The 12180-nt window shown below is 40.1% G+C and overlaps 1 protein-coding gene across 1 annotated transcript in view; it reads left to right on the top strand.

Annotated features, from left to right (window-relative positions):
• Positions 1–12180, top strand: part of GRID1 (glutamate ionotropic receptor delta type subunit 1) — a 513295-nt gene that overhangs the window by 196826 nt on the left and 304289 nt on the right. The window contains 1 exon segment of the mRNA XM_017746337.1: positions 826–1110. Coding sequence (XP_017601826.1) covers positions 826–1110 — 285 coding nt within the window.

The raw sequence follows: 12180 nt of genomic DNA, 5'->3' as shown, positions 1-12180 counted from the left end.
AGCTGCTGAGAGCCCTGGCTGGAAACATTTTCTAACTCCAGCTGAATATGAGGTTGTCTTATCTGGAGAAGTCCTGGGAAGAACACGCCATGTGGGATGTCCTGAGCAGCAGAGTGGGCTGCCCAGGCCTCTCCACACTCTGTGTTTTGAACTCAGCATGAGAATAATGCTTGATTCTCAAAACAGATGGGGTCAAACGTATATGCTGTGTTTTTAAATGGTACGTGCTTTTCCAGATCTTTTTAAGGACAGCTATAGTGTTGCTAATAATTGTTTAGTTATTCATGAGTTGTCTTGGTTCTAAAGAATGCCTTTGTTGTTTCTGCATTGCTCTGAGACACCCAGTGAATGTTTTCTTATCAATTTAAAAAGTCCTTCAAAACTCTGCTGTATGAGGCGAATCCTTGGGATGGAAGTTGCTTTTTATTGTCCGAAATCTTCATCCAATGTACCCAACAAGGACTAAGGGGTTAAAGCAGTGAAGTGAGTTCTAAAAAATGGGAATTCAGTTCCTGTGTGCACCAGGAATGACCTGAAGCAAGGGCCATAATCTCCATCCACATCAGCTGCTGTCTCAAGGACTGAGAGTAGCTACGTTATCTGTCCTCAACTTTGGCATATCAGGAAAGATTGCAGATATTGTCTCCTACTGTAAAGGTACAGGACCTACCTCTGAAAGGCTTCAGCTGATAGTGTAATACAAATCATTTCAGCCCTGTGTTGATGGCAAGGGCAAAACCTGCCTCGTTCCCTCCTTAGCATCTAGGTTGGCCAAAGGAATTGGTGAGCTCGTTCAAACCCTGCTTTACATCTTGTCTTCCCCAGCCTGCGACCTGATGACCCTGGGGATCTTAGCCTTGGTGACGTCCACGGGCTGCGCGTCGGCCAACGCGCTGCAGTCGCTGACGGACGCCATGCACATCCCGCACCTGTTCGTGCAGCGCAGCACGGGCGGCTCCCCACGCACAGCCTGCCAGCTCAACCCCAGCCTGGAGGACGAGGAGTACACGCTGGCCGCGCGCCCGCCCGTGCGCCTCAACGACGTCATGCTCAAGCTGGTCACCGAGCTGCGCTGGCAGAAGTTCATTGTCTTCTACGACAGTGATTACGGTAAGCAAAGGACAGCGTTTCAGACTCTGTTCCATTCATTTCTTCTCAGCCAGGAGGTGGGGAGGGAAATAGCAAGGGAAGGGTGGAATATGGCTTGCTGGGTTTTGCACTCGCAAAGGAGAAAGTGTTTCAAGTGGATGCGGGTCTTTGGCTTGAAGGAAAGGTTGCTGTGAAGATTCGTTCTCAGACAAGGTGCAAAGTTGCTTAGCAACACCTACCGAGACAGACAAAGTTTGAATCGTCTCACACTTTCTCAGTAAAATATTAATCAAGTGTTGACATTGATCGGCAGGGGTCACACAGGTGTGTAAGGAAGTTCAACATGGTCTCTACCTGTTCCAGAAAATTCTTTCTATCAAAGCCGAGTACTGTTCTCATTAAAAATTAATTTTCACAGTAACTATTACTTTTTTCGCATGCTTCCTCACACTGTTCTGTATCTGGACTAAATTTCACAGTGATCTACTTCCTGGCATTAAACCAAAAGGTAGACCCAGCATTTTTACTAAATCTCACGCATTTCCTTCAGCAAAATTCTTACTTTGGGCTGAAACTTGAGGGAAAGGAGTCTCTGCCCAAGCAAATTTGGTAACTGATGATAGGTGTAAATAATAATAAAACCCCAAATCTCTCACTGTGCTAGGCTCTCAGAGGGAAAGGGCACTGTGTATATTTATTTTATATCCCCCTCCCCCCCACTCCTGCTCAGCAGATATGAACACTGTTCCATGTGTTTAACTTGTGGTACGTTCAGCACTCTTGTCTTAGGATATAGGATCTGTAATAGGGAAAATAAATTTTCTGTGGTATGTTTTAAAACCCTGCTAACACTTTTGCTTTAAAATGTGATGCATAATCTTTTGATGTGGTGATTTACCATGAACAGAATATAAAAATAGGAAACTTAAGGTTAAATCACAGTAGGAAAAATAATCTTATGTGTGTCTTTGCATATAGTTTAGATTTTATACAGTCTTCCACCATTGCAAAAAAAATCTTTATTTGCATTCTCCTCATATACTATCAGATTTTCAGTGGCAAGTCAGAGAGAAACAGCATCTTTGTTTTTGAAGTTTGGTTAGTCCTGGTTTAAAAATCCCCAAAATCCAACAAAGGAAAAAACAACAATCCTGAGTTTAAAAGAGTTCTGAAAGTTTTGGGTGCAGATTTCTGTTCTCAATTGCTAGATAGTTACTTGCTGTTTCTTTAACAGGACCATTGAAGATGATGAGGATGGTTTTAAGTAAGAAATCAACTGAGACTCTAACCTCCTTTTAATGACATAGAATTGTTTTAAGCATGAGAAGACTTCTATGATGCTTGTAGAGCTAATCTGTAGACTCAAAAATCTAGTAACCCAGCAAATAAACTGCCCTGTAATTACTGTCCTAGGTAATGCTTGAACAGTGAATGCTTTGAAAGCAGAAGTCACAAGGTATGTGGTAGGTTTTCTTTTGGTGGCCTTGGGGTAGTGATGAGATAGTTGCTCTTTAGCAGGGGATTAGGTTTAAAGAGTCAAAATTATTCTAACAGTTATGTCAAGAATGAAAGAGAAAAAAATAATCTTATTAGGCTGTCTTAGAAACACCCCAGATGCTCTGTGTGTAAACTGCTATTGCCTATTTTCCCTGCTAGCCATCCTGCTTACTGAACTATGGTATCCCTTATTCCAGCGATGCATCTGTGTTTCTTTGCCTTCTTTTTTATTTTTTTTTTTTTTTTGCAAAGGCTTAACATCTCAGCAGCAAATTCTGAAACCCTTAATTCACATACCTCTAAATTCAGTTATGATCAGATTTATCTCTTCCATTTAGCACAGGCTGTATCAGTAAGATGGTAAGGTTATGGAAAATTGCCACAGGCAATTCTGCTTCTTCCAGTGGAGAGTGTGCTATGTGCTGCAGCTGCCCCTGTGGTGTTTGGTCTCCTTTCCTCATGGATGCGCCATCCATCTTAGGCTAATTCCACTAGAATAACTTTTTTCACAAGAATTGAGTGGGAGGGGATTCCATCAAGAAGCCAACTGAACCTTGCCAGCTCTGGGCAGGGATCAGTGAGTAGAGGATAAATAACCCAGTTCCCAGGATATTGCATGCTGAGCTCCAAAACAGATGCCTGGCTCCCAGGGCATGGCTCTTTCCTCATCATGGAGCTCCCACAGAGCCCTGCTCCTGCTTCTCCAGCTGCACCTCCCTGCTAAATGGGCAGGAGTTCCCTGATGAGGGAGGTGATGTGTTTGTGATTACAGAGAGTTTCCAGCACTGGGCTTTTGTGGTTTTCTGTAATAAGTGGTACTTCTCTACGTGATCTCTGAAAGTTGTACCATTTCTTTGAGTAGTGTTTTAATTTATTCATTTTTTGATCTCTAAAAGCCTTTGGTGTCCTCATTGTGGAAACTGTCAGATTTTCTGAAGACAAAATAGCATTGCCCAATTTAAAGATGTCCCATGTTTATAGCAAGGCTGTGTTAGATTGAAGCTGGAAATTATTTATTAAAGTTATTACTTGTCCCTTCTCTGACATACATTTTGAATTATAATTTCAGCACTGGACTTGGCTGTTAGAAACACAGAATAGTTTCTGAACAGCCTAACAAGCCCGTAATATTCTTGTGGTTGCAATAAAAAATGCCTTGTTTTACACTGAAATGACAGATAAAAATGTATGCACAACTTCAGTGAAAGGATATGGTCCTTTACAATAAAATGTGTTAAAGTCTACAACAAGAAATTGAGAGATTCTACTGAAGAGATGTGGAAGTTTTAGTCAAAAGTTGGCTAAGTGGAAGTTGTAGAAGCAGGATGCAAACTGTGGCATTCCACCCAAATGTGAAACCAGCTCTTAGATTTTGTCACTCATGGTGAATGGATAATGGCTTGGTTCTGGACTAGTGACCTTTTAAAGACCTCAGACTTGAGAGTTGCAGCACTCAAACTCTCCTCAATGATTCTCTGTTCTCCTACTGAGCTGTACCAACAGGAGAAACGTTGGTTGATAATTATCCATTCAGTTCTCCTGTACTTAGATAAGAAAAGATAGGAGTTCATACAGATACTGCATCTTCATGATTTAACCCTTGTTTTCCCACTTCTCTCATTTGTGGTTTGTGTGTAATTTCAGAAGGTGCACAGAAACTTGCTCCCCGTTGACCACACTGGGAGGTTTCTGTTGCTGACATTGACATTCATTTTTTGGGGAAAAAAATCAAGCTGACCCTAAGTTTGTCCATGGCTCTCAAATGGTGTTCTGTGGAACCAGGTCTACACAGCTGTAAAAGAACTTGCAACAGAATTCAGATCTGTTGGTGTCATCCTAAAAAGCTTCAACTCTGCTGATGTGTTTTGAATTGCGTTTTCATCTACAAGAGCATCTTTTGTGTCTCTACTTATATTGCAACAATGTGTACAGGCCTGTTGGGAAGTTTAATGTTTTATTTTGCTGACCTTCTGGATGTAGAAGCATCAGTAATCAAATTTTCTGACAGAAAAATTGGTAGTGGGGCAAGTTTCATAAAGAATCTTACCAAGCTGTAAAATGACTATAAGTTAAAAGCAGTGGGTGCCACCCACCAGAAGATGAGGTTGGGAAATAAACAGTTGAAACTGTGCTTCTAGGGTGAGCAAATAAACAGATGCGTGGTTAGAGGATGGATTTGAGAAGGGTTTTGGAGGCTGGATGTGAAAATGAAAACAATTAGGAATATTAAGTCATATTTCTGAAGAGAAATGTGAGTAATAGCTATGTTTTCACTAGATCACGTTACTACTGAAAAACACTTTTTATCTCTGTAGTTAGATTAGGTCTCTCTGCCTTCCTTCACACATGTCTGCATATCCATATTACAAAATGTAAGATAAAAAAGGGGTGGTTTTAGTCCACTTTGTCAATGAAAATAGTATTACACCTGTGAAAAGTAGCTGCAATGTTTTATTCTTAGGTTTTGGTGTCAATAAGTGAGTGTTGTCTGCTGAAGAAAAGTGTTGCATAACAGTTTTATACAGAAGAAGCTTTTTAAGAACACTTGACTTTCCAAACCTGTATGTAGAGAGAATGATTCCTACAGGGGAAAAACCCCAAAGCCACAATTTATTGCTTTCCAAATTATTTTGATTTTTTTTTTTTTCTTTTAAGATTAGAGGTCTGTTCTTTTTCATTGATGCTGCATTAACTTTGAATGTTACTTGATCAATCTTGCTACGTGGAAAGAACTTAATTTTCGATATGACTGGTTTTGTGGGAAGTTGTGCTTCCCACAGCAGTTATGTGGCAGTTTTATTTCTGAGTCCTGCCTGCCAAGGGCCTCAGCCCTGATTGTAAATTACAGGAATTGTGCTATTAATAATTTTACAACAAGGTATTGATCCTGGAATGTTCTGTCTTTTGTCAAGATCCCTTTGTGCAGGCTTCTACTTCTGCAGTTATTTAATTTGCAGAGGAATATTGTAATGAAAATTGGGAAATGCATGCATTTCCATGGTCCCCATGGAACACTGCAAATCACTTGTGATGTGAAGCACTGGCTGTCACAATAAAAAAGAAGCAATGCAGAGCGCATCAGCCACTTTCACCTTACCTACTTCAAGTTTTGTTTTATCCGGGTCTGTTTATAACATAAGTTATTTTCTGCTTTCTGTGTCATGATTTCAGCTGTCAGACAATGACTTCTGCATTGCTGGGGCTGCCATATTTCCAGTGAGCACACCTTGCTTAATGTAAATAGAGGTAATCTGGCACCTGAGGTGTTGAGCCAACTGCACATGTATTGGTAGGTATTACCACAGTCCTAGGCCCTAGGGTATATCACCGTGTCCCGCAGCTGTAGGGAGGAGGAGGAGAGAAGATCCAGCAGGCAGGAATTGTGCAGCAAGATTGGTTTATTTAATTATTTTACAAACTCTTTTATAGACTTTTTTCTTCATAGTGTAATTGGACAAGGATCAGCCACCCGTTGGGGGTGATTGGCTAAAATCCTAAAACATCCATTGTCAAAATATTTTTTCTACTGTACCATAAACAAGACTTTTCAAGGCTGCAGGTGGTTTGGTTGTTTACATAACTCTGCTACCCCTTCTGTGAGAGAGAAAAATCTCTCATGGGCTTAGAAAATAGCAAGAAAATCCTTGCTGGTAGCATTTTTGTATCTACAGGTAGGTGCCCATTCAGCACACCTGACATGACCAGGAAGCGTCTGACTTTTTCTGTGTGTGCTGTGTGATAATGTGTTATTAAAAATACCTGGTTTTTTTCCAATTGGTTGGTGCATCCCAGCTGGAACTGTTGCAGAGAAGCTTAAATGAGATTGCTGTTTGAATATTAAGATATATAGATTTTAAGCAGCCAGCTGCAGAGAAATATAACTTCTTTAGGGTCATCAATCTGCAACAGCAATCACTTAGGGAGGGAATCCTTGGGCATCTCTGCATTGGTGCTGTTGTATGAGATGATAAAGGGCAGGAATAGACTTGGGCTAAGCACCTTTTCACCCAACAAGGAACACAATCCTCAGAGTATTTATTCTGCACAGTTTCTGCACTACCTATCTGTTCAGGCATAACTGCATACCGGATGTCTAGTTTCCAGACTAATATAAAACCTACCTGGAAAAAACGGAGCCTTTCCTGTAAAAAGATTGTGTCTTTTAATGTATGATCATCATTGCAGCTGCAGAGAATGCCAGGAAAGAAAGAATTCAGCCAAGTCCTCAAAGTCTAACAGGGAGTTTGTGATACCACGGGATAGAGAAAAAAAATTGACCTTTTGACTTTTACATTGAATTTGATCTGGAAGCTATTGAAGAAATGGCACTGTGTGTTTCCATACTTATCCTTGAATCACTTTTCTGACTGTAGCAGCACTTAAAGTAATTGGTCTACCTAAATTAAGCATGGATTTTTGACATTTCTTATAGTATTTCTTTTTATTTAGTAGTGCATCACAGTATATAACACCAAATGTAATTAAAGAAAGTAAATTTCACTTCAAGTTATTACTTATACATTACTTTTAGTGCTTTGATTTTTAAGGTATGTGAGTGTGCTAATAGCAGCAGTAAGATTTCCCCCTCTCTAACCCCCTGATAATTCCTAGCATGGTATGGAAGCATGGACAGAGGTTATTTCCCATAAAAGCTATTAAATGCTTCCAGGACAATGCCTGGTGTGATACACAAATGATCTTGCAGTTATGGTACAGCCTTTATTCTCAATGTGTACTATCACAGCTTACCTGTAAGTTCAGTGGTAGCAAAACCAGTCAGAGATCTCTGGACCAAGAGTTTGGACAGTTTCAGGCATCTGGTCTTGCTCATAAATTCAAGGCAAGTTCAAGAAATAATTCTGACCTTTCAAATAGTTTGAAAAATGTTTTGCAAAGAGGTGATGCAAGTTCTTTTGAAAAATTCAAAATCTCCTGACTGACACTTTCAGAACAGAAGGTTTGCACTCTGGATTCAAAATAGATATTTTTAAAATCACTTGGTATCTTAAAAGATTTCAGAAGTCTCTATCTGGGTGGATGCTCATGAAAAATAGAAATGAAAGGCTTTATTAGAAGCAGTTTTCCACCACTTTTTCGGCTCAGTTATCTGGTCAAAAGTGGTCATTATTCTAGTCCTAAAAGCCCTCACTGTTCATTCTTAACTGTCTCTTTTTCAACTCATTGTTTCATTTTAGTGACCAGTCTTCAGGCTCAACTTTGCAGAAACTAGTGGCTATTGGTGATTCTGTTTTTCCCCCCTTTATATTCTGAAACAGAATAATGCAGCACATGCTGTCTAAAGAAAGGACAGAGTTCAGCAGCCTTGAACCGGAGGGTGCAAATTAATTAATTTTGGGCAGAGAGGTCTTTGAAAATTGTAGATGTCATCTGCAGAAGGTCCTAAGTTCTTGACTTTCTTTCCTTGACCAATGGTAGTTTGAATCTCTTGATTTTTGACCCATGGCACGAAGCTAAGCAGTTTGTTCAGGTGTGTGAAAAGGATGAGGAGAAATGTCAGGGTGATTTGGTGTACCTGAGCAGGGAGTTTGAGGAATGCGTTCCAGAAGGAGTCTCTTTAGTTCACGTTTGCTGGGGACTGAATGTTTATGCATCCATTTAGAAATTGTTCGATAAAAGCATAGCTGGAAATTGAACAGAAAGAAGTAGAAGTTTGTCCTGGAGGATATATGCAGGGCTTCAGGCAGTGGTATCATTCTGAGAAAATATATTCACATATCTCAATTTGCAATGAGCTTTCAATAAGTTCCCAGTCCCTCTTGGCTTTCATGAAAGCAGTAGGGTAGGGGAGAGGATTCATGTATGTGTATATATAAATATGCAAACACACACGTATATAGATAGATTTAGATACAGAACTATAGATATATAGATAAATATTTATGTATGAATTTCAAGAAAAATAGTAAAGGAGCGTGTGTATTTATATATATGCATGTGTATATACTTGTGTGTAAATGTGTACATGAGTCCATATACAGAATCAAGGAAACCTATTTCCTCTGCTCCTTTGTGCCTTTGCCCAGTTCCCCCAGTAATCTTTCCGATGCCGCTATGGACAGGACTCCTTTGGGTTCTTTCCTGTTTGGAGATTGTTTCTTGTTTGTTTTACCCAGTTTAGAGTTGACGTGGCTTCCCGTCACGGTTCCGTTTTCCTTACTGAGACAGAAATCCCATTCCTTCTCCTTCTCACATTTCTTAAGATCCTGTGTTTTATTTATTTATTTTTCTTATGGCTAAACCTTTTTGTGGGTTTGCTGGCTTTCTTCAGCACCCTGTCCAAATTGTTTTTAATGTCTAGCTAGCTGTCCACAGCCACACAAATTTCTCCTCCCAGCCAGAGAAGTGCAAAGGGGGCAGAGTTTTGCTCTTTATTCAATTGTGCTGTGTGGGCCTTTTATGCCTTCTGCATTTACCTTCTGATGTATTTAACGTTTGGATCTGGTGCCCTGGGAGTTATTTCAATCATTTTAGAAGATAATGCATCATTGGACTGTAAAAGTTAAATAAAAAGCAGAGGAAAAAATGCTTCAAAGTTTGGATTTTTCAGAGTCAGAGCCCATTACCAATGTAATCTGAATGTCTGAGTTCTATTGGAGAGTGATTTAATATTCATCATCTTATTATAGCATTTGTTTAAGTGGAAATAATGCATTATTTTTTGTGTACGAATTGAGTAAATAGGATTAGTCTCACTACTGGGGAACGTTGAGTCCTACAGAGATCCTTTTAAATACTGGATATTTTGTTTTAGTGTCTCTTGGTTTAGTAACCAAGACTCAAATAGACTCTTTCTTACAAAGCTGTACGGGGGAATCACAGAAGGCTTCAAGAAACAGACAAAAATTGAGCTGGGACATCCCTTGCAATAATTTCATTGATTATTCCCTGTGATGGGAGAGCACTAAATGGAAACAGCTACTGTAACACTATTTGGAGACAACAGTTGAGTTCATCAATTTGGAATGTCTTGTGGGGTCAGGAACTATTGACAGTCCCCACTTCATTGAATCATTTAGATTGGAAAAGATCCTTAAGATCATAAAGTCCAAATATTAACCATGTCCCTAAGTGCCATGTCTACCTGTCTTTTAAATATCTCCAGGCATGGTGACTCCACTTACTCCACTGCTTCCCTAGGCAACCTGGTCCAGGGCTTGATGACCCTTTCAGTGAAGAGATTTTTCCCAATATCCAGTCTAAACCTCCCCTCATGCAACTTGAGGCCATTTCCCCTTGTCCTATTACTTGTTACCTGGTAAAAGAGATGGACCCCCACGTGGCTACAACCTACTTTCAGGTATTTGTAGGAAGAGAGAAGTCTCCCCTGAGCCTCTTTTTCTCCAGGCTAAACACTTGTGGCTCCCTCAGATGCTCCTCACAGGACTTACGCTCCAGACTCTTCACGAGCTTTGTTGTCCTGTAAGCACTGCACGATGTCACTCAAAGTTACCTGTTCCATGGCCTTCCCTGGCACCTTCCCAGAACCCTACCTCATCCATCAGCAAGAATCAAACCTTTGGGTGGATAAATCTTCAGCTGTGGCATAGCAGATGAGGAAGGGAATTCAGGATAGCGATTCAGCACTGGTGTGTGTTACGGCTGGCTTGAATTTCATTTGCAAAGTCAGAGTGATTTCCTCTGTTCTGCTTCTGGCCGCCGTTTGTTTATATCAACAGCAAAGTATCTTCCTAGCAAAGCATCCATGGGGAGTCAGGAAAATAAAGAAACAGTGCCATGGAAGAATGGTTGTTATGTTTGTACCAAAAGACCAAGCAATATCCAGTGCCTCAAGTAAAAAAAGCCTTCCTTGCATAACGGGCCATAACCCAGTGATCTCACTTGTCCTCATGCAGCTCCTCAGTAATTCTGAAAGTCATTTTGCTTTGGCCCACTTGTATTAATATATGGCATTGCCATTAACAGGAATTAAGACTTATCTCATCTTCCAAAAGCCTTATAACAATGTCAAGGGAACTTTCTTAACAAAGGAATAATCCATTAACTAGAACCAACATTTCTCTGTAATCACCTTTATCCTTCAAATGACAGAATCTTTACAGGAAGGCACTGTCATTTGGTTTTGTCATAGAAATAATAATCCCTCCTGCTGTGGAAGAATAATTAAAGGTCAAATTTTGGCATTGTATTCATGAGTCAGCACAGCCTGAGCACCAACACCTAACTGGACACCCCACCAGGCTCTCGTGGTGCAATAGGAATCTTGGCTGAAGGAACAGCAGTGTGTTTTAATCTTCCGTGAAAATTTTCCCTCTTGCTCTGCATTGAAGATGCTTTTTTATGATTCCCTTGTGTATGGAAGCATATATGAGTGCATCAAATTATTTAAAAGTAGTCTGGACCCCCCAAAGTGCACTCTCCCAATTTAGCAAGGAGCATTTGGTGGCACACTGCTGTATAAAGTAGTATCTGTGGGAGTCTTTGTGGTGCTGTATATCTTTTATTCTCTCCCATCTTGTGCAGCCACATAAGTTTGGACAAGATATAATTAAGTGAAACAATATATTATGGTACTAAAATAGGAACAACAAGGGCAGCCTTGCAATGGGAAGAGTGGGAGGCAAGGAAAGATGAACATTTCAAATGCTGGATTATTGGCCAATTAATGGGGTTGACTGAGTACTGATGACAGGCGTTATTTAAGTCTTCTTTCTCACAAATCCTAATTAAATCATTGGAAAGAAAGATAATTCCAAATTATGGTAGAAGAGCCTGCAGCCCCAGAGACAAGTGAGTTTGGCAAGTTCAGCAACCCTCAGTAACCACAGACTAGCTTCAGGGAGATGTGACATTGGTATAATGGCAGTGATGGCACTAGGGGTTGGAAGTGCTTTTGGGGGGAATCTCAGACCATCCTCTTCCTCTTCGGATTCCTATTATTTAGCCAGTTCCCTTTGGATCTGGTTTAGACAGAAAATTAACAAATTAGGAGTAAGAGAAGTCTTGAATGTTTTTTGGTTATGCCAGAGAGCAGTAAGTCACTTAGGATCTCTTCAGACAGATGCATCAAAAAGGTGTTTGATGGTTCATAACATGCTGTGCTTGAAGAAAAACAACCATCCACTTAGTAGAGCTAAGTGGCAAGAGGGAGACCTACAAAGTTAGCAGCGAGATTTGCCTGCTTCCCTTTTGGGCTTAGCTGTAGTAAAGATGATAGAAGGGCTTTATTTCACTAACTCAGCAACTCCACTGCACTTTATTTAAAAAAAAATTAACAGTGTAAAAATTAGCTAAAAGCTTCACTTTTGGGGCAAGAAGAGAAAGAACTCTTTTTTAAGACTGAGATCTATTTTCTTGTTTAAGTTAAAGAATCTGGACTTAGCCAGTTTAGATAATAAAGATGAAAAATTTATTACTTTCTTTTTCTCAAATTATGCAAGAGCTGGCGTACCACTAACTTGAAAAATGAGTGGAAAGTCTCCTTGAAATCCAGATACAAATGAGTAATCACAGGAAGTGAATTGGAGAATTTATAGCAGCCTGTCTAAAATAATCAGACTCCTGAATTTCAGTCCTGCTGCAGGAAGGTCTGTGTGATGTGAGGAAACACCTACA

The sequence above is a fragment of the Corvus brachyrhynchos genome, unplaced genomic scaffold (genome assembly GCF_000691975.1).
Source record: "Corvus brachyrhynchos isolate BGI_N302 unplaced genomic scaffold, ASM69197v1 scaffold279, whole genome shotgun sequence".
Classification (NCBI taxonomy): Eukaryota; Metazoa; Chordata; class Aves; order Passeriformes; family Corvidae; genus Corvus; species Corvus brachyrhynchos.
Note: the sequence above shows the minus strand (reverse complement) of the source record. Positions and strands in the feature narration are given on the sequence as shown.